Source organism: Leptinotarsa decemlineata, unplaced genomic scaffold, assembly GCF_025532065.1.
Source record: "Leptinotarsa decemlineata unplaced genomic scaffold, Ldec_3_MD MMD2_tig00000133_RagTag_RagTag, whole genome shotgun sequence".
In the NCBI taxonomy this organism is placed as follows: domain Eukaryota; kingdom Metazoa; phylum Arthropoda; class Insecta; order Coleoptera; family Chrysomelidae; genus Leptinotarsa; species Leptinotarsa decemlineata.
The window spans coordinates 4,794,062-4,821,389 of NW_027412542.1; the positions used below are offsets into that span (position 1 = coordinate 4,794,062).

The 27,328-nt window shown below is 35.3% G+C and overlaps 1 protein-coding gene across 4 annotated transcripts in view; it reads right to left on the reverse strand.

The window, feature by feature from the left end:
* Positions 1-27,328, reverse strand: part of LOC111511365 (WD repeat-containing protein 47) — a 136,465-nt gene that overhangs the window by 50,560 nt on the left and 58,577 nt on the right. Inside the window, exons 1-3 of one of the 4 annotated variants that reach the window (XM_023167385.2) lie at positions 12,558-12,722; positions 3,279-3,617; positions 55-394 (exon numbers count right to left, since the gene is read on the reverse strand). The exons of the other annotated variants lie outside the window; for them this stretch is intronic. Coding sequence (XP_023023153.2) covers positions 55-394; positions 3,279-3,598 — 660 coding nt within the window. The 5' untranslated portion in view covers positions 3,599-3,617; positions 12,558-12,722. Of the gene's footprint in view, positions 1-54; positions 395-3,278; positions 3,618-12,557; positions 12,723-27,328 lie in introns of those variants that run through there. 4 annotated transcript variants of the gene reach the window in all.

The window sequence follows — 27,328 nt, forward strand, 5'->3', positions numbered from 1 at the left end:
TTATATTACTTTCACCATTATAATTATATTATTCACCAACAAATATATGCAAACCTTGAACTCATCATCCCCGTATTTGTCCTCCCATCCGCGGGAACGTCCCGAACTCCATCGCCGCTCCGGTTCCCAGGAGTTCCTCTTACCGTCCAAAGAATCCGTCGAGTAGTTCTTCCTGCTCTTCCTCAAGGGGGTGGCTGTGTGCACGCACGGTCTGTTATCTAGAGAAGTCATCGAACCGCCCACGAGATCTCTTTTCGATCCAAAAGACTTGAAATTTTTTTGAGGGAAACCACCGGTCGATCCGGTTAAGTCTTCGCGAAGGAACGAAGAAAACTGGCTGGGGTGCTCCATATTTTTCTTCGGTGGGTTGTGAGGCAGAACCAAAGATCCACGCCTGAGAGGTTTAGGTATATATATATATTTAGATAATTCGTCACGTGACAGTGACTGAAAATTAAAGCAGATCTATGGTGTCGGATGCCTGAAGATGGTTGTGAGCACAACGTTGATAGTGTTCTATGTTTGTTTCAGTTTCGATAATTTATTTTTCCTTTAGTTCATTCACTTAACATTAAAACGTAATTATTCAATAAATTATGTTATGATTCAGTCATCTTTATAATTTCTGGGTAATTTTGGAATTATCATGAATGTTTCTTATTAACAGAGAAAATAGTTCGGCACTATGGATTTCAGGTTTCAAGGCTTTCATTTTTTTCAATTGAAGAAAACTCGCTCTTTTGAATTCTATAGAGATGAGCTCTAAAGTGACGTGCAAATCCGAGCAAAGTGGTGAAAAAATGGTCGAAGCTATCAAGACACCATGGTGATACTCACAGCTGGAAACTTGGTACAAGCAAGTCATAAACTTTCTCAATAGAGCTAAATCGCCAATCTACCTATTCAAAAGAAAATAACTCAGTAACCCATTTGAATTATTTTCGAAGGATTCTTGGAGTGCTTCTTGCTAGGAAGTAGACAATCTACCTATTCAAAAGAAAATAACTCAGTAACCCAGTTGAATTATTTTCGAAGAATTCTTGGAATGCTTCTTGCTAGCAAGTAGACTATTCATACCGATGGAGGATATACCGCTTATTTACTGTATACTTTTTTGGGTAGCTCCGATCTATATGATCGGTCACAATGAAACTCAACTGTTCTACCGAAATCAGAGTGAATTATAAAACGGCTAAAGAAAGTAGTAGGTAAATACGAAATGGTGAAATAGACTTCTGTTTCGCTCATGGTAAGGTTGAGGCATGGAGAAGTAGTACAGGCCATGATCCAACAACAACAGATCTGAAGAAAATAAATTACCTAATGAAGAACGTTTCGTTGGATTACCCGACCATGAAAATCTCAATCTCAGTTATATAGACTATCTAAGAAAACTCGGGTCCCTAATTCTCCCACCTATGTAATTGCAAAACACCTGATATCGTTTCATAGCCTACTCTTCAACCATTCGAATACAAGGATTCACAGGATTTCGTTAAAAACCTTTAAGAAAATTCAATTTCAGCCATGGGATCCACTACTTCACCAGCGTACTTGATACTGTAAAGTCTCCCCTGCAGAGTTTTTCAAATAAATGCTGACGATTACCTACTTGAGTGAAATGGCACATTTTACGAACAGATGGACAGATTTGTCATGAAGAATCCTCTCAGTCCACCGGGGACCAACTTATTCATCGAAGCTTTCGAGAAAAAAGGCTCTACAGTTGGCTCCACCGCGTCCCAGGGTTTGACTTTACTAAGTAGACTAAGATTCTAGAAGTCTAGGAAAGTCTGGTGTCTAGGAAACTCAATGGATAACTGAGAAACAAAATTTGCGCGCTAATACAAAAACCCATACAAGTTTTTACACTGTTGTTCAAATCGTCACCTCGGTAGAAATAAACCTGTCTTCAAGTCCCTCACTCAAAGAGCTGCATTAATGTCCCCTACTCAACGTGCTGAACAGATCAGGAGAATATACAACGAAATCTGTATATTATATCATGATGCTTGGGATAATGCCAGTGAAGAGAATGTCAGTTCAGCACGATGTGCCAGAAACCGCCACACCCATTATGAGGCTATCTCAAGTCAAAACGTATTTCTGGAAAACTACCAAAACACTCTCGTAGACGCGGTCATAGAGAAGAGATTTGTACTTGTCGTGGTCTTGGAGGCTGCATTCTAAATCACTATGTTACGTCCAAAACTAATTTCACGGCCACATTGTCATAGAAGAAATGTAACTGAGCAATGGATGGTTGGAGTTGAAAAAGTTTCAGTTACCGTCATACCTGTTCCAGATTTTTTTTAATACTGCAAAGTAGGAAAAAATATAAATAACTGTACCACCGAGACTCCTTTAGTGAGGTTGTTTTTGAGAGCCGTCATTTCACCACAAGAAAGCTCTAACATATCATGGTGTTGTGCCAAATGAATTAGAGTAATTAATCGAGGCCATGACGGTGTTACGTCCTTTTTAAACGGGGCTCCTGCATAATACAAATCGTCATTTCATGTTTCGGGTACGTTTCCAGGATTATGAGGTTGATTGTTATTGATATAGGTTAGGTTCAAAGTGAGTGGGTCTATTCGACCTTCCACGGCTCTGCCGAACTCTAAAAACCAAATTCGGTCCCCAGCGGGGCAAGCACAAAGTATGTGATCTGCTGTTATTGATATAATATTGAATATCTTTTATAAATATCGTTCCAAAAACGATAGGCGGTCAGAATCACGCAATCGTGGAATATGCAAAAACTTTCATCGCTGAACTTTTGTCTGAGATGCTTGTGACTATTGTAATTTTTTATTAAGTGTATATGAGTGCCGTGGTATCTCCGATATGTTTGTTCAGAGTTTACTCTTTTTTCTGAAAATATTTTGAACTCTCCTATCGACCTAGGCCGGTTGTGCTGCAGATTATACATTTTGTATCCTGGTAGTACGGTGAAAGCTTTTTCAGAATCAGTACTACCTGGTAGTACTGATAGTACCGGTAGTACGGGACTGCCAACACCTTAGATATTAGAAATGATAAGGTTGCCTTTCATCACATTCTGATGGTAGCTATTGCAGTTGTTATTCGAGAGTAAGTATCGTTTTGCTTTGGCAATCTGGGCTTAAATGACTTGCACCAAAAAATATATTGGTCCAACACTGAAAAACCTTAAGGTTTGCTCAACGCCTATATTTTTATTTTTGAACACTTTATTATTGAAATGAATTTTCAAAATACCGTAGATCTGCTTCATTTTCTCTTCTCGTTTTACTTACCTGTGATAACCGTAATGACTGGGAGAATTGAGGGCAGGCATAGATCCTCTCCTTCTATCTATTGCTCTGCATCCGAATGATTCGTCGTGGAACTCCTTCCTTTGATGCAAGAGATTTCCCATCGAATTTCGATGGTTGGTAACATGCAAAGTGTTTCCCAAAGAACCTCTCTCATCTCTCCCGTGTACGTAGCAATTCTTGCTTTGTTTCGAGTCGACTTCTATGCGGATCTCTGTGGGTGGTTTTGACTCGATTTTTGTTTCGTTGAATAAAGCTTCTAGACGTTTGATGGCGGCGGCGTGGTTGAGGGTAGATGTCATTTTTGCGATATTTTTTGACCTGAGAAGTTTGTAGAATGTTTTCTGGGATTTTATTGTTCTCGTTGACTGTGTTATTTAGTTCCATTCATAAAGTTATGATACTCAAATTAATATCATGGAACGGAGTTTACAATGTTTCACATTACAAACAGACATCGCTTATCATAGAAACTGTCATAGTCTATAATTTCAAGGAATCATTCCTGAAATATTTATCTTGTTCATGATGAAAAGAAAAGTGACCTTATGAGACGAAGACCTTCAAAAAGGGCTTTTCACGAAAAAAGTGTTCTGTTACTGGTACGCTAAAAACTTGCTTTGGCATCATTCGTGAAATTAAAACTAAGGTAGCTATTTTTTTATGGGAAAGGTTTTGGTTTTCTTCATACAAAGATGAAAAAAGATAGGCAAAACGTTTTTCCGAAAAACTAATCTGTCTTAAAAATACACCCCTTCAGTTCATTCTGTTTTATTTTTGTTTTTCAAAATTGGATTCTAGAAGTTTACAGGTGACGAATCTATAATTATTTTGGATAAAAATGTTAAATGGCATCTATTTGAAACTTTCCGTTTCTCACGAATTTCCTCAGCTCTCTCAGTATACTAATGCAATTGTATTCCAGAAACCTTAAGGTACGCAAATCAAGAACCTGAAGCAGAACTATGGAGCAGAGATAAATGATAAAAACCTAAATTTCATATGAAACCCATCGCACATAAGAATACGAGGTAATGAAGGAGTTGATGAACATGGGAAGAGTGCCACTGATTGTCCGCTCTTCAACCAGCAGAGAAATACCATTATCTTTGAAGGATACACTAGGCCCTAATTGTGCATTTGATGAATTATTTTTTTTTCTGAACTTTATTCAAATAACATGTAAACTATAATTATAAATGTTAACTGAAATGTAACGCTAATAACCTAACAAATTTCATAAAAATCGGTTATATAGTTTTCGCATACAAAATTTTGTCACTGGAATTTTTTTTCATGCAATTTTTTAAATTATGCGGTGCCGAAACTTAAGCCTTCATACCTACAAAAAACTCAATGATTCATTTATTTTAATTGAGATATGTTGTTTTACTTAGGATAATTATTGATTTTTTTCTTATTTTTGTGTGGCAACGGTTCGGAAAAGAATCGCAAGTCTAACCAAAAAATGTATTTTTAGCAATTGAAAGGTCAAAAAAATACAAGGATGATAAAAATTGTTTGGTACAGAGTGAACGAATTTCCTTTTAAATTTCAAAACTTCATCAATATTTTTGTGTTATATCACCAAAAGTATAAATTTCTGCATATAAATTTGAAAAAGATATATCGGAAATTGTTCCAAACGCTTTTAATAGTGTATGGATCGTATATTAGATGGAGGCGTCAGATTCTTTTTCGATTTGAAATTACAGGAACGAAATCAAAAACAAAAACAATCCAATTATTAAAGTTACATAAATTGCTTCAAATGGTATTTCGTCTCTTTTGTAACTTCATTTGAGTTATTTCCAACAACATATCACGGCACAAATGGATATCTATCTGAAACGAGTGAAACTGTAAAATACCCACGATTATGTTTGTATTTCAAAACCCTCCGCAGAAATGGCAGAATCGAATTTTTGTGAGTTGGCGTGCCATTTTTTTACTAGTCTCATTCCTAATACCTGGAGCCCAACTGTTATTTTTACTGTTTTCATTAATTGAACAACATCTTGTGTATACCGACGGTAATGGCTTGATTGGAGTTTAAACCCGAAGAGTAACGAATTGGACTATTATAGTTATTTATTGTGCTTTGAATTCAAATGATTCAACTATCTATCCGACAGTTTTCAATTTTTATGTATTTCAATATTCCAGTGGATATTATTGCAAAAACTCATAAACATTGATGCAATGTATATAAAGGTGAAAGCAGAGCCCAAATTCGTGATTCAACTTTAGTTAGAAAACAACATGAAGAATGAAAACATTTTTGTTTTGAAACATTTTTGGGGACTCTATTGAATTCTTTCTTCATTTTCATTACAGCGACGGGCACAAAGCGCCCACGCTTTTTTCATTTATCGTTCGTTATTGTTTCAAGCTTATTAAAAAAATATTTTTAACATTTTAGTTCGATTTTCTTGAAAAACCTGTTTTTTAGGTTTTTAAACTATATTTATTTTTCATTTTTTAGTTTCGTATGCTATGAAAGCGTGTTTTTGACTTTTTAAACTATATTTATTGTATCTAAACTTTGGGATCCATCAGCCGTATATGACTTCAGCCTCCCTCTCCGATTCCGGAGCCTGAAAATCAGCTACCAAGCCAAGGCAGCAGGCGCGCAAAGAAGGATTACAAATGAGGCAGCAGGCGGGCGTGTTATTAAAAAAATACTTTTTTCAAATGAAGAATTACATGTAGACTGAGATCGAATTATATCAAGGAGGTAACGTACAGCGCCATCTGCACGCGAATAGATCAACCAATAATGTCGATATATCAAGGAGTTACTACAGCGCCATCTGCACGCGAATAGATCAAGCAATAATGTCGATATATCAAGGAGTTACTACAGCGCCATCTGCCCGCGAACAGATCAAGCAAAAATGTCGATAATTCTGTCAATTACAGATCCCGAGCTTGAGAGTTACAAGCAAATAAACAAACAAACATATAGGTGAAGTTAATATAAAACGTGTAATAAAAATTGGAATGTGAATAGCTGATAGCTAATAGAGATATGCAATTGATTTTTTTTTGAAAAGATCGGGATGAGAGTCAAATTTGCTTGACAAACATATGAATGATTGTCGATTATTAAAAATGAAAAATTATTTACTGGCAACGGGATGTAATTGTACAGTAGAACAGAAGAAAGACCTCAGATGAAGGACAACAGTATCAAAATTTAGACTTGAAAAAGATTCCATACCAAAGTTACGTCATGTCCAAACCTAAAAAATATAGGTTAAGAACGTTTTTATGCCATCCGGTATTACTTGTGTCATTTATTGGAATTTTTATCACGTTTCATTAAATAGCTTATAAAGTGAAACTAACCAGTACAAAACCGGCAAGGATAAGAGTTGTTATTGTGCATAACATATGACTCATCAATTGTTTTCATAAGATTTGACGACCATATCCAAGAAGCTTTGAATATGTAATGTATGTTGATTAATTCAAAACAATTTTTATGTCGGGTTGCTTTAATCAGCTTAGTTCAAAGCTCATACACAAACACGATCAATTAAATTAGTAAGTATTCAGAGACTACTAAAAACCAAATGAAACTATTCGAAAGAAGTGAATTTTGATGTGATCCTATACGGAAGAGGATGTGATTGATTAACATATTTATAGCCACTTCCAGTAGATCTGTAAATGGAAGTCTGAACCAAATGTAACTCAAATAATTCAGACAACAATGAAACTATTCATATACAAGTATAGGGTATATGAAAACAGACATAATTAATAATAATTTTCTGCTACTAAGTCAGAAACTATCAACACTTTATATCCAATACAGCAGTGGACTTTCTCTAGTCTGAGAACAGGTAAGCGAAACATGGAATACCACATGGTTCTGATTTGGGGCCGATCCAGTTTTTCTGCGTATTCATGTTTTGACGATATGGTGTCATTTAGTATAGTTGATGAATTATTTTAAATTGAGTAATTTCTTGGTTGATTCGCAAGAAATTGAATATCTATAGGTAAAAAAGCAATTAATAATACTTTCGTCCCACAACGCCATTACGAATTGAAAGCGAGACGGTATTTGGAGAGGTTGGCTTAGGTTATGCACGGAAGCTGCGCTAAACGGTGCATTTTATTATGCAATTTGAAGAAATATATGAGATGTGACTTCTCCATCCTCCATTCACAAATAAGCTATACTAAAAGAGGCACCAATATTTTTCAACGGGTCGGATCCCCAAAAAGCAAACAAGTTTGCTGGTAGAAGGGCTGTAGTACAACTATTTTGTAATATTCGGAATAAGACACATTTGGTCTATGTTATCTAGGACAAAAAGCAATTTTCATTGGAATAATTATGAATTTGAAGAAAAATGCCAAAGTGTAGGTCTCTGAACATTTCACAAAAAGATAGTTACCTCGAAATGAATAACGAAATTATAATAACAATCGCCTAAGAACATAAATAACACAGTCATTTAAGAAAAGGAAATGAGTTATCGAAACCTCCAGGCAGTATAAGGAGTGTCATCAGTTACATAATGGTTTTGCGATTACAGGTTGAAGAAACAGTTAATGTGTCATGTTCCACTATGGATATGCTCGGCAAAAGATAAATTCACCAAGTACCTACCTGTCTATACGGGGTGTTTTCAAAGTTGAGCCATTCATTATAACAGTTTGTAGAACTCGTCAAAAGGAGTTGATATGCCGAAAATCACCCATATAAAAGTTGCTCAGTAGTAGAGTACAAATTTAAAAAAACAAATATGTTATTACACAGATTTTTTGATATTCCCGACTACTGCCGTGTACATTGGCTTGGGATATGGGGGTTGAGCAAACCGGCCATCGGATATCTGCTTCCACGTAGCCCCGCTGGATACGAGAATGACAGAATCACTTGTGGTTCTGTTATTCCCTAACTGAATGGCATCCCAAAGATGGCTTCATCCTAATGTGTGTGTATCCGTGCCGAGAGGATGAATGACACTGAGCCTATCAGCTGTCTCTACGGAACCTTCGAGATACCGGGCGCCCTCTCGTTGTAGCATCGCCTTGTCACGGTAATGCAGGGCTCTGCCGTGATTGACCTTCTTTCCCTAGCTACTCGTGAGACTTTTATAGACAGAGTAAACTTGAAAATTCTTTCTGACGCTGAGTCTACAGAGGAGATGGATGTCGAGCTTACGACTCCAACTAACCTCCCTGTAAATTTAAATCAGGAGCGAGCGCTTCTCAACTCTCCAACTCCTGATTCAATAACTTAACCTAAAAAAAAGGTTTGGTGGTGCAGCCAGGAAACGATCGAGTCGTCTCCTCAAGAGCGGGATACCTTATAAAACCGCCTTGCACAAAATTCTTGAGCGACGTACGCAGAATCTGTCTCAAGTGGAGGAACAAACCCCTCATGAGCAGGTTAGCAAACGTTTGCCCTCAAGTGATGATTCACCAAAACCAGAGACGAAAAAGCCCTAATGCATCGTCAGGTGTAGCTGACGGACAAAAATTTGTATATGGGAAGGTTGTCGCGGGTATCAAGGTGGGAATCTTGCACCTTGACTATCCGACTACCTCATTAATGATGAAACAGCAGAACATATACTTTGTGCCTACCCCGCTGGGGACCGAATCAGGTTTTTAGAGTTCGGCAGAGCCGTACTCTTACCATCTGACCTGAAAGAACACTGACCATACAAACTTTGGACCTAACCTAACCATCAAGTGTTAGACCAATAGTTCATAAACATCCATATAATGAGTTTCCGAATAGATGGATAGAGCACAATGAATCTATTGCTTAACCTACACGCTTTCCGGATTTAACGCCTTGCGACTTTTTTTCTGTGCAGGTACTCAAAACAGCTGATGTATAATGATGGAGAAATAAATTTTGAGGAAGAACTTCAACAGTGCTTTGAAAATGTTTGTGAGGAATCGTGAGTACACCAAGCGAAACCAATAATCTAACAAATGTGAACAAAATCTAAACATTCTTTGTATAAACGGAATCCATTTCAATAATAATGAGCTTATCTGATTTTTTCAATAATAATTCATTGTGCAACTTTTATATATTTTTGGCAAATCAACTCCTTTTGACGAGTTCTACAAGCTAAATGACTCAACTTTAAAAACGCTTTGCATATTTGAAACATATGAGTACAAATTTCGGAATGAAAAAGTCGTAAAAATCCTGGACAGAACAAGTACCTAATCAAACGAAAAGTATAATCGGTAATGAACTTGCAACAAGTAACATCTGTCGAATTCTCTTGGGGTCAAAATAATCAAGGACGTTACTATCTCAGTTCATCAACTTGGTCACGAGTAATATGCTGCATTATAAAAGACTGGAATGAAATTTCATGATGTATTTCTTAAAATTTCATATATAATGTCCTGCATATTTGAACTTGTTAGTGTCCCAGTTATTCTGTAGACCATAATAATAAAGAACCAAGACTGTAGTTATTCCAATTTTTATGTAGAGTACAATTTCATTTATTATAAAATGTTTCTGCTTTAATTGAAAAAATTCACTACTACTACTACTATTTTGATTGGTCTTTGTTTTCGTTCCCATTCCTGGATTACATTATATTGCAACCAATGCATTTTTAGGAGGTTATTTTCAATAAAAATTGACATTTTTTGTTTATTACATATAATAATTTACAATGAATCTAAGCTCTCTCTAAATTGGGTTATTATTGAAAAAATATTTCTGCTGGAAAATGTGTCAACCGTTAGTTGGGATTGCGTAGTACCTACATCAGACCTATCGACAACATTGAAACTCAATTAAAGTAATAAGCCGTCTGTTCAGATGACAGATAATATCATGAAGCATATGGCCTGACAAATGAAAAACAAGTCTAACAATGTTCTGGTTACAAGTACAGCTATGCATAACTTTTGAATAAAATGTTTATTCTGCCCTAGCTTTTGTATACGTTTTGAATTACAGATTTTATCATCACGGCCAGCGCCATATTCCATCATTAGCCCCTACACGTTTCTTGATCATTTCAATTCTTAATATTTCTTCTTGATCACTTGATATCAAATTTACTTCTTGATTTTTTCATTTTGCTGATGAATTTCATAAAGTGAGTCCAGAAATGAGACGAGAATGTATGATTTGTCGAAAGAAAGTCGGTAGATCAGCTCTATTACAGCATAATAAATGTGTGGTAAAAACTTAGGATTTCATAGAAAATATTTAATATTTTAAAATGAATATGTAGATTTTTTAAATTTTCGAGTATACTGCATTTCAAAAAAACATTATTTCCGGAAAAAGTTTCACTTGAAGAATATTAATAAATTTATAAAAAAGACGTATGTTTTATTCTCAGTATCGTTTTTGGAAACTATCTATATCTATCTGAAAAGAAAATAAATGATTAGAATAAAATAAAATGTTCATACTGTCGGTAAAGCCATGTGCAACTGTAACATTAGGAACAACTGTTCTGTCTAAGGAGTATAAATTCTTTTTTGACAAGATCAAAAATCAATAGAAGTTTCAGTTCAAACTTTGTCATCTCCATTCCCTATAGTTTGGTCGAAGAAAATAATAAGACCAATTAAATTATAACTAGATGATTTTTCTGTTTTGGAACCATCTTTTTAGCTGATCTTTTATCTTAAACAAGAAAAATGTATGACGAACATTTGGAGTTATTTTATTTGCTAGGTGTTGAGCACAGTCCAGTGGAGTTCTTTTTCAACATAACATATTTTTTTACACATTGTTTGGAAACTACTCATATTTGAAATCAAGACTTGGAACTGAAAATACAAATTATACAAATCTAATTTTCCCTGATCAGTGATTAAATGTTATAAAACTGACACAAGTAGGTCCTGACACTCCCAGTGTCTCTTACAAAAATATAATCTCTCCCATTCAACAATCTCCCTTTGAAGTCACCTATTCATCAATTTTTTGGTACACTTTGATTTGCTAACTCTTTGTGGTAAATTCACTCAGCTGAATTTCTCTTGAACTTTTTTTAGACACCCTATCTTGAGGGGCTTGGTTTAAAAAACAAACCATATGATCCTCTATTCGTTTTATAATACCTCATTTAACGATATTTAATGCAATCAATATTTGCATTTGAAAAAATTGATATGACACCTTGTGCAGTCGATTTATTTTCATAACATTATTATCTGGATAGGACCTACTAGATTGAATTTCAATGATGAACGGATGGTATGAATGAAATCATAAATGTCACTTATTTTCGAAACCTACAGCTAAGTGAGAATATCAAGATTTGATAAATACCCTTCCATTCATTATATTTCATATTGAATTTCCATTGAATGATATTTTGTAAAGATACGAGCAATTGAAATAATCATTCATTCATAGTAGTTAATTTATCCTTTCTTTCTCTGTATCTTCTCTATAGATCAACTTTAGTAAGTTGGTAATATATCAAAATACTACAGTTTGGTAAATACAAAATATTACCAGAGCCTATTTTGGCAAAAATTGAACTAAGGGAAATTATAGGTTATTCAAAATAGATGTGATATTCGATGCAGTATATCTGCTCTTTCATACAGAATATATGAAAAATCTCGTGAAGAAAGAGTTGAAAATCGTATTCTTACGTAAACAAATTCTCAAAAGTTGTGGTTTCTGACTAAAGATTTTTGACACTTTTTGTATATTATCGTGTTTTTGGTATTCCTGCTAACTATCCAAAAAAACCTAACTGTAAGTTAGACACACTGCATACATTGGAGAGGTAGAAATTTATTAGCATTTTTCCAAACCTGTATTGTTGATCTGTTTTTAATCTCTACAGCGTATTATGGTGATAAGATTTTCCAGCACTTTCATATAAAATTATTCGACTTTCTGTGTTTTGAATGTGATGAATATCACTTAATAATTTTGCCAAAATTGAACATATTACCGATTATTGCAACTTGAACCCGTTATTCGAAGTAATTTATCACGAAACTTTACTTTGTCAAATGAATATTAAGACCTTTAATGAATAAAATCAAGTTAGTGAGTTGGTGATTTTATTGACATCACATCCCTATCAGGTATCCATCATACACCATTTCAGATGGTCTATTCAAGTAAATCATTTCCGGATATACAACAAATGACACTGAAAACCAATAGACCTTCCAATCGCAAAACCAAAACAAAACTAATCAGAGCCTACTAGATGACACTTCTTCATTGCTCTGACAAAAACTGTACCGGCAACAGCGAGAAAATAAACGAACCTTTTTCCTTAGTTCGACGTGAACCAAATCGAAAGAGAAAAATGTGGCGCGCACTATATCACTACAAACACGTAACCCACTGACCGAACTAACTGAAAAATCACTCGCTAGGTATATCGCAGATTGTTGAACGAGAACCGAACGGACGCGACTCGAGATCTTACATGCGAATAATCAACAAGGTAATCATACTGGAAGGCGAGCAGAAGGTGGCATCCGATATGAATGTTAGTCATTTATTTATGCTAGCGCACTAGCCAAGCATGTAGCAGCGGAATTCCAATGACTATAAGCTTCGCGGTTCAGGGAGTAATCGGGAACCACATATATTATATGGCCGAAAAAAAGAAAAAACAGTTTCACAAACAGAGCGTTCTAATGCACAAATGTTTTGACATTAAATACATAACCGAAACTGATTCCCTCTTATGCCAGAAAATGGTATTGTCTGTACCAATAACATTTTTCGCTTTCAAAAAACTACTGCACAAGATATTTTTAAAAATATGCTCGCGAAAAATCTTACGTTGTTGGTTGATATAGTAATAAAATGCTAGCCTGCAGAATACAATTTGTAAAATATGGTAACTCAGTATCTTCCTCAATTACAGTTTCGTCTGGTGTACCACAGGGTCCTCATTTAGGGCCATTGCTTTTCAACCTATTTGTAAATGCCTTGAAAGATGTTATTTTGTTATTATGCTCTCGAAAAAATCATATAGTAATAAAATGCTAGCCTGCAGAGTACAATTTGTAAAATGTGATAACTCAATTAAAATAATAAGCCGTCTGTTCAGATGACAGATAATATCATGAAGCATATGGCCTGACAAATGAAAAACAAGTCTAACAATGTTCTCGTTACGAGTACAGCTATGCATAACTTTTGAATAAAATTTTTATTCTGCCCTAGCTTTTGTATACGTTTTGAATTATAGATTTTATCATCACGGCGAGCGTCATATTCCATCATTAGCCCCTAAACGTTACTTGATCATTTCAATTCTTAATATTTCTTCTTGATCACTTGATATCAAATTTACTTCTTGATTTTTTCATTTTGCTGATGAATTTCATAAAGTGAGCACAGAAATTAGACGAGAATGTATGATTTGTTGAAAGAAAGTCGGTAGATCAGCTCTATTACAGCATAATAAATGTGTGGTAAAAACTCAGGATTTCATAGAAAATATTTAATATTTTAAAATAAATATGTAGAACTCAAAAAACAAAAACAATCAGAGATTTAGGAATCACTCTCGACCCAAAAATGTCATTTAAACCCCATATTGCTAGATTTCATTCTTAGATCTGCAAATGAATTATCTCTCACTTCAATAAAAATAATACATTGTTCAATTGTTAGATCAATAATCGAATACGATTCCACAATTTGGTGCCTTCATATCATGTGGATATTGATATGCTTGAAAGTGTTCAAAATAAGTTTTTAAGGTACTCTGCATATAAACTGGGATATCATATTGGTAATATGACTATAAAATTATATTGGACATCAACTTGAATACTCTGGCAAATAGAAGATTAGAATCAGATCTAAAACTAATTCATAAAATAATCAATGGTAGCAACAATTCCCCGGAACTTGTAGAACTTATAACTTCAAATGTGAACAAGACATTCGGAAATCTTTTGTCGCACCAACTATGGCCGGAATGAATCTGTAGGTAGAATTTTGAGACTTGCAAATACATACAATGTAGATTTAAAATTTTTCAATTCTTCTTTGGAAACATTTATAAAGACTGAAAAGATTATAATTCATTACCTTATTTTTACGATTATTTTTATTTTATTTTATATATTTTTTCCTTATACCTAGCTTAGATTACTGTTAAATACATATGTATGTGTGAACTTGTTTATGATTTTGCAAAAAATAGGCATTGCCATAAATAAATAAATAAATTTTTGTGCCTCAGTTCTTCCATATGAGTATATTTTCAAAAAAAAACAATAATTTTCTTTTGTGTGAAAATCTCCCAATTTTATTCCGTGGCAAGAATCAATGATCCACGGAACTTTAATGATATTCGAGCTATCAGCATTTAACGTGCTGCATCAAAAACTTTCGAAAAAGTTAGAAGCATTCAGAATCGTCAATAATTTGGAGAAAACACTATATTACCTGTGCCTCAATCCTGATTCAGATCTGGCTATAGATAGATGTGCGAGAGCATTGTTGAAAATAGTCGAGGATATTAAACACAAAACTGTTGACAGTAATGAATTAGATATCTCAGTTATGATCGAATACTCCAAGGATATTGAGAGGATCTACCATTTGCTACGGTGATAATACACAAAACTGCAAACATTGGAGATGAAGTAGACTGAGTCTTCTTCATCTCCATTCATTCTGCGCAAGAGGTTCCAGATCTACCTTTCATGAGAAATACTCCATCCATACAAATTCAAACAAATATTATCTTAGTGTCAATCCAAAACAGATATGATGCATCTTGGTAAAACATCAATGAGAAAAAGGTGTGAAAATAATACTCCAGCTGTTTAAATAGAAATTTATTCCAAAACTTCAGCTTGATCAATCTTTAAGATTATCATGTCTCACAAATCATCAAACTTTGGTTCTGTAACCTGAAATGAATTTAGACTGTCTATGGTTCTGCTTTACTTATATACCCTGCAGAGAGGGCATTAGAATAACCTGCAGAGGGGGCTTTGGAAACCTCCTGCCGAATGAGGTGTGAGCCGTGGATGAAAGAGATGTCTTAAATGTCGTCTTAAGCGGCCTACACACATGGGAACTAGGTTCGCCAAACTTGGTTCGCACGAACCATGTTACTCATTTGTTCCCCTGTGTGTGGTGGCCACAATTTCTCACGAACTTGGTCTTCCTCGAGTTGGAAAACATTTCTTCGATTTACCGACAGGTCGCACCAAGTTCGTCTGTGTGTAGAGAAGGGGAACTGTTGTTCGCCATTTTCCCCAGTGCTTGTGGTGATAAAAGTATTGCGCACGAAAAATTCAAGTTCTCCAAGTTTCTTCCAGTAGCTAGGTAAAAAGGTAATTAATTGAATTCTGTTTCGGACATTGTTGAATAATTTTTGTAATCTTTCGGACTGTTCTCCCTAAGATGATATTAGAGATTGAGGCGATTTTCCTTTTTCTTTCTTGTAAAACTCCCAAACTCATATAATAGCAGCTGCAACTTTCAAAGAACTCATCCCAACTACTGGTGAAATGGCGAACCGTTGTTCACATTCCTCTCCACTGTGTGTAGGGGGTGACGAACTAAGAACTTGCTTTGTCGAACAAAGTTCAGCGAAATAAGTTCCCACGTGTGTATGCCGCTTTATCCTAATGTATGTATCTCCACATAACTCTGAGTCCACTTAGTGTCACGGAACTCCGCGACGTTAAAAGCTGTGTCACGGTAATACGGGGCTCTGCCATGTTGGACCTCTTTTCCCTAGCTACTTATGGGTCAGAAAGTAATGAAAGAAACCGACCCTGAGTCTACAGAGAGAATGGACCACGATTAAATGACCCCAAGTGTTATTCCTGTAACATTGGATCAAGAGCAAGAACTTCTCAGTTCTCCAGCTCTCTTAGCAAGCCTAGGAGACTATATTGTGCAGTCAAGAAGCGACTTATTGTTTCCTCAAGAGCAGGGTATTCAGAAGCAGAATCAGGAGAGGAAACAATCCCCCAGGAGCATGTCAGGAATGATTATGTTCGAACGATGATTCATCCAAACAAAAAAAGTCTTGCATGATCGGATTTAATATTTCGTCAGATATATAGCTTCCTCATAAGGGAAAGTTGCTGCAGTTATTGAAATATAAATCCTGGATCTTGAACATCCAACCTTAGCAATCAACTGGTATATCTTCAGTATGCCATTAAGTTTGCCGTAGCAGATATTCCAGAAGACGGTTCACAGGTACCATTCCAGAGCTGCACATTCTAGCCTGGATGACTACAGGTTAACTGAGAGGATGATCAGCAGAGGACCTGACTGGTGGGTGCTAACAAAGGTAGTCGCAGACTGACCAAGGTTGAGAAAAATGTACCAAGGTGTCAACATTGAAATTGACTCAGGCTCTGGTAGCAGAGCACATACTCTGTGCCTGCCCCGCTGAGAACCGGATCAGATTTTCAGCGTTTGGCAGATCACTCACCAATTAATAAGTGCCTTCGTTAAAAAGCTGGATTTATTTGGTCGACTTTGAATAAATGTGAGTTGAAATGGACCCACGCGGGTTACAGTGAAGAGTCAAATGGACTCACTCACTTTGGACTTATTCATTTCATTATTTCATTTCAGTCTGACGAAAAAGACAACAGGTCTTAGTCATCATTGATCATAGGAATCAGAAAAAGTAAACATATATTATATCACGGTGGCTGAACAAGGAGACGAGACTTATTCTCCTTTACCAAGATGATTTCTATCAAAACTTCTGCAGTTTTATCTATATAACGAAATAAAGTTGAACCTTAGATTCAAATATCAACTTTCCAGTTCATAAAACATTGCTTTATCGTGATTACTTTTCTTACAACCTCGTCCAAACTCTACAATCTACAACACTGAAACTGAAAACTGATTCACTTAAGAAAAATTTGCTCAAATCACTCTAGCAAGCTCATTATTTCTATTTGTATATTTTCATTATTGTATTATTTTTTATGTAAGTAATGTGATTCTTAGAATAAATAGTATGCGTTCAAATTATTGAGATGATTTTTTTTCTGGTTGAATGAAAAGGCAAACTTTGATTGGTGACTTCAAAATTTGACTGGATCCTACTGTTGCTGGGTTAGTATACTTTGTTTTTTGTAATCTTCCATACGTATTCACTCACTCTTACAAATAAAATCAATTATTTTCATCTTCAAATCGCATAGGGGATCGAATGATACATCATTTGAAAGGTTTTTCCCCTTTCCAAGAAAAATAAAAATTCAGTGATACAAACTTAAATATCATTTTTCATGGTTGTCAATTCTGCAATTGAACTCAATCTCATCAAGAAATTGTGATCCTTCATTCATCTCAGTATTTCATCTTTTCTGCATGGATAACGATTCCTTTGAAATATTTAAAAATACCAAGTCATCTAAACTCTAAACCATCACGTAATAAATGATGATACCTCGTTTCTTACATTTCTCCACAATATATAACAACTATATAATAGCTGTGGTGCTCGCAAAAAAACCTGCTTCATTCAACATTATAATGGAATGATGTGCTGGTTGAGAATGAAACATGTTAAACAAGACATTCCAATTGACAATGATGACGAAGTAACACACTTAGAATATACCAACATGTTTAGCACTCATCTAAGAGTCAACAAAAAAGGCATGTGGAATCAAAGCTCCATCCTTTTTCATAAGTGCATTCTTTGTTTGCCATTCATTGCTTTTAATGACCTCCATGTAGATGAATTAAACTTATCATCAAAAGTGAATGCAACCAAACAACAGTACAAATTGTTTCTAATCATAATTTACCAATATAAAACAAGATTTATGAAAAGTTATTTAGGCAAAAAATGAAGTTTTTTGAACTATTAAAATTTAAATGAAACATCTAATTCATTCATAATTTTGAAACTTAGGCATATGAAATTCTGTTCACGAATAGCACATTGAGATTTTTTTTATATATTTCGATTGATTTAAGTCCAATATCGAGATAATTTATAGAAAAGGTAACCTTACCATTCTAATTTGTTAATTATCTTGGAAAAATATTACTGATTTCATGATTTTTTTTATACAGTTACCTTTGATAACACCTTATGATGATAACAGTTTAAAATGAAAGCACGCGCATGTTCCCTTTTCACTGATGAACTTGCCAATGTAATCGGAATTCAATCGGACTGTTCCTTTATTCATAAGCTTTTAACCAATCGATTACATTAATCAGTTTCTTTTGCCACCGCTGTACACTATAAATTCCACCAGACAGCAGTCTGATGAGTTCTTGTAACTGTCAACTGTCTTTTACTAGTGTGGGCTATTGAAGTTATGTGAATGAAAACAAAGTTCGAATTTGGAACTTTTATATGTAGGTATTTCGGCGGCGATTGTTATTTATCCTTGTAAGTAGTGGTGTGATATGACTCAAAATATGGAGAATCTGGTGGTATTTATGTCGAAGAAATATGTAAGAAAATAAAATAAGTAAAAAAAATATGTTGAACGGTTTTATTGAAAAAAAAAGTTGTAGATAATGTACTAAAAACTAAAAAATAATTCAGAAGGTCCTAGGTAGCACTCATCACACCACTATTCTCAGCAAGCTACATTTTTTTTTCAATAAAACCGTTTAACATAAAAAATATTTTTTTACTTATTTTATTTTCAAGTTTCTAATTTTGTTACTCAATTCTTCTCATTCTGTTTAGTTCATATAGTGCCTTAGTATTACAAGGTAATATGTAATCCGTCATTTTGTAGCTGCGGACATCTTGAATTTACAATGATACATAACTCCATGAATTGTATTGTCATCAAAACTTAATGTGTGTACCCAATTTTAGATCGATCTGTCAATGTTACTAAATTTGACCCAAACAAATAAGCAAACAAACAAAAAGGGCAAGTTGAATAAAACCCTTTATTAAGAGCAATTACATCTCCCCTTGAGGGAATGCCCTCTATAGGATCGAGAGCAAATTTAATCAACGAATATCAAAGATAAACGAGGCTCCCAAAGTGATCCGTTACAAGGTCAAACTTCGTTCTGTGTCTGTCCCTTCAGCTTTCACTGCAATGGGCTCATTCAGGTTAATTTAGTTTTTTATTGAAAATTATATATTATAAAAGTAAATCATCTCCCAAGTTTCCCACAAAATTTTCCGGTTTGTATGTCAATTAACAACTGAGCAAGAGCAGTTGAAAATGTGAGATCGCCCGCGATATATATTGACGTCACACCAGGCAAACGAGCTTCGAGCGGTGGCCACCGGGCCTGTAGTTAGAGATTGTTTCATTTGCTGACTGGTTTGAAAACACCATGTGTTACATATTCATGCAGTTGATACACTGCAGTAAACAACACACAACTTGCTCTCAACGGCTTCAGTACACTTATGTATTTCGCTTATCCGCCAGCACTCCCTTGTCGCCGAATCGGCTGATGTGACGTCAAGTTTGACCACGCCTCGTTTCGGTGAACGCCACATTCAACTATTAATTTAAAGGGGAAGATAAAGAGTGAAAATTCAGATTTTTTGCAGATGTACTATTTGAAACATAAACTTTCAAATAATGAAATAAAAAAAATTGGTAAATGAGGCCATTAGTTGAAACCAGAGTCAAAAAACCAAGCATTCGTGATGCAACACCAAGAGACAGCAAGTGTTCAGCCCCACCGTAAGTATAATCAGTGGCGCTAGACTAAACCAGGCTCAAGTGTCCTCAAAGGACAAGCCTGGTCCGTTTCAAAACCAAGTTTCGACCTCGATAGCCGAACAAGATTTGTCCTGTCTTTCACTGCAAGAGAACTAGTTTACACCAGCACCCAAAAACGAAATATTTGTGATATAACACTAGACAAAAAAAAAGGGAATTGCATGACAAGATTCTTTATGATAAGAAAAATAATAAGCAAAAACAGTTGACAGTAAAACATTAATTGGACTGCTTCGCTCTAAGCACTGGTAAGTGAAGTCGGCAGGAATTGAAAAGAATCTGATCCCTTTATATCGTTTTTCGTGATTCTGGTAGCAAATTTTATTTTCTGATTTTATCAAGTATCACAGCCCCTGATCATTCATATAAGGCCCATAAGGTCGTTAGTAAATAAACTGTGTTGTACAGAAAATTTTTATTTATATAATTTTCAAATATCGTGTAAAATTTTCATTGGTGCTACATTGTTTCCATTGCTCCAATAGCCTTGCAAAAATTCACATAGTGCACTCTGCCGTAGCAGACGAAATTTGTTGTACTTCAGACTTTGTTCTATCTAATCGTAATACCGAACGTGAAAGACTAGTTGGTTCCGAAAGAAAAAGATGAAAAGTATTATATGTTCACAAGATGGATGTTTTCTACTCACAACATATTGTGGCATCCACTCACTATAGTATCTAACCTCACGATTTGTCAGAACAATAATTCTAATATGAGATAAACTGAGATGAGAATATTATATGTGACACTTGACGTTTCTATATAAAATGGATTGCACATTAGTCGGACATAGGAGGAAACTGATTCAACTTTTGACAGAAAAAGCCTCAATATATCAAAGCTTATAGGACCAAGCTATAGACCTTCATCGAGAAAAAAAAATCAATAGTATGTCCAAGTATATACATGATAATACTCTAGAGACCATTTCATAATCGACTTACTAGAAAGGACGGGATATATGCAACTCAAGTAACTTAGGGCTATGAAAACTCTTGTTAAATTTAATAAATGAACATTTTTCATTCAATATTCAAATTTCATCAGATCCTATCGTTAACATTATGAAAACGACGGTACAAATAAGATTCTGATGGCAAATCCGATCACCCCCTCCAAGATTAGGAAAAACGTAAACTTCTACTTCTTGTCCCAACCCCATTTACGCGTTCGAAGAGTATAATACATACTTCAATAGGTCAAAAATACTTTAAGAAGTTCTGTTCTTTCACTGGCAGTCAAAAAATAATATTCCTATCTTGCACATTGATTTATGCATTTTCAATCTACATGAAAACCTCGAAATTCATCCCCTTCGGATGAAATAATTTCAGAGTATCGAAACAAAAATACACGTTTCGCTAAACAAATTAGCACCATCAGAAGATGATTTTAAGTCATATTCTGATGATGATAACTTGGTAGTGAATCGCAGGTTGAGAGCTTTAAGAGCTATAATGGCAATGGTCAACCTTTATTCACAGTGTTGAACGTCCTTAAATTAGTTTGTTTTGAACTACTGGAAGCAGTAGTTCAAACAGTCATAATTACGAAACAAAAAGCAGACTTTCAAAATATCATGATCTAAACCCATATACATAAATCTATCCTAGACTTGACCACCTTGATCTGGTGTCAAACTGACCATAGGTACAAAAGGTACAAAATGAGACACCAGAAAACATTAGAAATAATGTTATAGTTTCCAGATTCTGAAGACGAATTTTCTGAAAAAAATTCTGCAAATAAAGTTTTTTTATAATATAAATGGTACCAAACTATGAAACTACTATGTATATTTTTTTTTCTCACAAAAGTTTTATTGAAAGTAATACAAATTATGAAATTATGAAACAACAACAAAAATTAATTGGCGCTCCGGGGCGACGTTGTTAATTCCAATGGGGCGTTTGCTATTTCAGCTGCAGGAAAACCCGGAAAAACCTGCAGCACCACATCATCTGAAGATCTTGATCTGCTAATATCCTCTCTTACATAGAATGAACTGTATGGTGTCTCCAGAGGCTCCAATATTTAGTGACATAACTATCGTCAAACTTAAACCAGTCGGTTTCGTCTTCGACCAGTGCGTAATGATGACCAGATTCAACGCCGGAACCACAATGAACAATGACTGCATGAAGATTATAATAGTGGTCTGCTAGATTGAAGTGTTCACCTATTTCGAACCTTCGTAAGAGTTTGCTGCTTTCGTCAGAGGTTGAGTCATGTTTGAAGATCATCATCAGTGTTATTATTAGATTGACTGGTGCCTCAGCTATATTTGTTATCTTATAACAGTCAGTTAGTTTGGCGCAAATTTGACGATACAGTTGATCATCACCCGTTAAAATTTCTATTTGTGTAATTTATTACGGACGAATTGTGAATGTTTTTTTCACATACATGTTTGTAATGAAAAGAGAAATGAAAGTTTCTATGTTTTTTACCACTTTTATGTTTGTAATGTAATTGACATGTTCCACACCTAACAGGGTCTTTGGATGAAATAAATGAGATTCATTTTACGCCATTGGTTCCAATTCTACAGGTCAATAAATTCTTTCACTTTTATCAGTAGCCATTTGCTTATTACACCTTAACAACAGTTTTAGTGGTTTATATCTGCATCAGTTAACCAAATTTTAGACATTGTTGAAAGATATTGCAGTGTAATTTCCAATAAATTGTATAACACCCTTGCCGAATGATTTTTCGTTGCTAAAAATGTCCGACTTTCATTCTAAGTCGTCAGAGAAACTATCACAAATCACCAATCTGAATTTACTAACGCCCTAAATAGACAACCAACGTTTCTACAATCTAGTTTTTAATCGAATGCAAACATTTACAGAACATTTGGATGTACCAACTGCTAACTGTAATCACTTATCCAGCTATACGGTATAATTATTTAATAATTGGAATAGGTAGTCGGTCAGAAGATGTTATGAAAATAAGATTATTTATGGTTTATATACTGATTGTTACTACATTGCAAATAAACTGATTTGTTTTCCCAACTGTTGAAACAAATGAAGTTTCTTCTTCTTTTACTACTATTAAATTGCAATGTAGATTTAATTTCAGAGTAAATTAGTGAATTAAAGATAGTGATGAATCTGTAAAAGTTTATATGAGTGTTAAAAGTAAGTTTTTATTTTGTGAGTGAAAAAGTTTGCGAAACGAGCGTAGTGAGTTGATCAATTTCACGAACAAAATAAAACTTACTTTCAACACAATTATTATACAAAGTTTTTTGTACAACGGTCCTGTTCTCATAATAAACAAGATAAATTTAACATTTCTTTAAAAGCTGCCCGAGCAGCTGATGAACTTGGGATAGTTTTCGACACTGAACGAGGTGACCACAACTCTGTCACCGAGTTGGAACCTGTTCAGCAAAAAGCTCAGATAAAAGCCGCAGAGATCACCTTACTTCTGCGGAAACACAAGGAAAAGCCACTGCATGGGGTCTTCTTCAATAACATTGGAGACCTTGGCTTATCAAAGCGCCTGGCCTTCGCTTTTCTCAGGTTGAGTGGGCCGAGTCGGAAACTGAGGGGTTCATCATGACTTGCCAGGATGGTGTCTTCGACACCTTAGTCCACCGCAGTCGCGTGATGGGTATAGAGGTTCCTGACACAAGGTGCAGGGCCTGCCGCGAGGCGCCCGAGACCCTAATGCACTTGCTATCAGTATGTCCAGCATATGCGGTCTCGGCCTATATCCACCGACATAACGCGGCCCTAAGAGTGCCATATTATCATCTACGGCACTCTTACGGTATTGACGAGACACCGGTGTTGCCCTACGCTCCGGAGGATATTGAATCCGTTGTGAGGAACGAGAAGTGCCGAATTTATTGGAACTATTCGTTCCTCACCCTCAGGCTCATACAAACTAATAAGCCTGATGTGGTCCTTCACGGCCACCAGAGCAAAACGATATTTGTCGTGGAGTTTTCAGCTCCTGGCGAGACGAATATCGTCAGAAAAGAGGAGGAAAAACGGATCAAATATCGAGATTTTCTCTTCGAACTCCGCAGACTCTATCCAGATCACTCTGTCAAGATGGTTGTTCTGATTAGTGGAGTCCTTGGTGGAATGATGTCCTCTCTACTCTCGAATCTTAAAATCATACCGGCTTGCCGCACTAAAGCAGAAATCTTAGCCGCACAGATGCAGAAGGCTGTCATTCTTGGCTCACTGCGCCTGCTCAGGGCACATGATTCTCGGACCCAATGACCACTTACCCTACGGTGTGGGGAGTGGTCATTGGTTGATAATGCTGGCGTGCCCTCCCGAATGTATCGGGGCTTCGGGGGATAGGGGCTGACCAGCGCACACTACGGTGAAAAAAAAATAATAATAATGTATATAATACATTTGTAACATAATTTAATTGTATCCATATCTATTGTTCATAATAAAACATCCTTGAAAATTATGTTTTGTTTATTGCTATTTGGTCTGAAAAAAAAAACGTGTTTAAAAAAGTTTTAAAACTCTAGTGTTAAAAATATTTTCAACGCGCTACTTTGTAAACATCATCTTTTAATACTCTTGACAACCATTGAGGGTATTTTGGGCAACATGAAATTACAAAAAAATAATATAGTATCGTGTTGTGTTTAACTGAACTAAAACTAATTTAAATATGCAACTTTGTCATGAGAAACACAGTGCTTTCTGAAAATAAAGGGTGAATTCTATAGAATCGTTGACAAATTATTTGGGAAAAATGCTCGGACAAGATGATTTCAGTTTTTAAATTGACTTTTGGGGATACATTTTCGAACCATCATTCCTTCTACCTTGAGGGATTGTAAGTCTATATATATATATATATATATATATATATATATATATATATATATATATATATATATATATATATATATATATATACATAAAATTTCAATAATGTTGAGATATCCAGTGAAAGCCACGAGAGTAGAAAATTTTATGACCTAAAGGCAATTTTGAATTGAAATTCGACCTTTTCGAATATTTTCTGCAATATTTATGTCAACTCATTACTAAGTAATCCAATAACTAGGTTGATCTTGCTGAGAATTCCTTCTAGGAATTGCACGTTAAAAGGTAAGACCTTGTTATTGGTTAGCGATTTTCGACATTTAAAGGCTTGTATGGAAATGGTTGGTCATTGGAAAAACTCCATGGTGCCAATTTACTGAATATTGGTTAGAACACTTCTATAAAACAAGATCGCAGGCCGAGTTGGAACCGCGGTATGGAGCCGACTTGGCTCCATACCGTGGAGGTTAAACCCATGATAACATATGCATCTATGGGATGAAACAAAGTACAACTATTAACTAACTGCATTGAATATTCCTCTTTTACATCTTGTAATGATTGGGGAAGCAGAACTGGGCCAATTCAGACTGAAAATTCACCGATCTACATAAACATAAAATTCGGAATAGTCGTATGTGACCCTGAAGAGTGGAGAATGAACAAGTCATCCCGAGAATATGCTCGGCAGAAACACCTGGTATACCTCGCTCGGCAAAAACATTTGGTATATCTCGCTCGGCAGAAACACCTCCTGTACAGACGGGCCAAAAACCAAATATGGAACGGGATATACTGTGCAGAAAAAATCTTCATTTCAGTTACCCGATCGGTCAATACAAATCAGTATTCCAGGCTGAAGTGTACGCAATCTCACAATACGCAAGGAACAATCATTCGAGGCCTCAACAAAATAACGTATCAATATTTTCACAGACAGACAGACTGCACTTGGAGCACTGATGAACCCAAAAATGACATCGAGACTGGTCTGGTAATGCCGTGAGGAACTGAGGAAACTGGCGAACAGGAATATGATTGGGTGTCAGGAAACTCAGGTATCATGAGCAACGAAAAAGCTGACGAGTGTGGCAGACACGGATATGAGGGTGGTTTGAAAAGTTCCAGCAGTTGTATCGCCAACAGCATATGCAGGAATTACTTCTGTGAAGAATTCTGCACTGACACCTGTCGAATATAATCCAACGCCCTTCGTGATTGTTTTCTGATAAGTGTCAGCCCATAAACCTACTGTGTGAGTAAGAGAAGACGGGCCTGAACGGAATGTTCCTTTACATAATTTGATTTCAACCCAGTTTACAAGTATGTCCACGTACTATAGGAATAAAACAATTTATAGACAACCCAAATTGTGTCCAGAGGAATATGACATACGTCAAACACAAGACCCCTACAGACTAATATAGAGAACAAAATTGTTGAAATGGCAGTCAAGAAAAAAGTCGGGGTAAAAACGGAACCAGCCCTCGACGCTGCAGACTTGGAAGACTTCACACAAGAATACGCCATATATGGGATTGGCAGAAAGCTCAAACCACGAAAATCAATGATAAACGAGGCTCCCATAGGAAGCCGTTGCAAAACCAAGCATAGTCATCTAAAGTCGAACGAGTTCTTATTTCAACTAGTTACCTTGCTGCAGAGAAAGACGTAGGTCCAATTTGTTTTGCCGGTCAATAGGCCTTTTCATCACAATTTTTTTTTGTGCGCATGCACATGCGCATGTTTTTTGTAAACAATCATGTTATAGATCCCGCAATTCATGTTTTAAAAATTACAATTGAAGTTTATTATTTGTAAAAAAAGTGAAAAAAATAAAGTAGTAAATCAAAATAATCAGAAAAAAATTTTTATACTCCATTATAATTATGTTATCTGTACGAAAAGGAGCAACAAAACGGTGTTGTTATGGAGTATGTAAGAGTGATACACGATGAAAATGAATCAAAACCAACACATACTATTTTATAAAATTTTCAAAGCCTTGTCTTAAATATCGCAAAAAAAATCAAATCATCGAGCAAATTACATATTGAAGCATGTGCAAAATGTGCGAAATGTGAATTATGTGCGAAATGTGAATTATGGATGAAAAAATGTGGCAGGAGTGACCGAGGCTTTAAATCTATTGATGATGTTACCAAGGATACTTATATTTGCTCACTACATTTCATTGGAGAAAGTGGTCCAACTGAACAAAACCCTGATCCTTTAAGCTCTCAGGAATTTCAACAAACGTACATTATTTCTTATTGCATTTTTGACTGTAAATTTCATATATATTATGTTGTATTAAATATTTCTCTCTAATAAAAATTACTAAACATATTCAATTCAGTATTTACATATTTGTCTAATTAATAATGGCATATGTACAGCCTCAAAATATTAATGGCTTGATTTATTTATTAGTTCCATAAGTACTACTCTTGTTAACTGAAATATATTTTACTTACTTACTTACTAATTACATCAAATAAATTGACATTATTAATAAGAATAAAACTG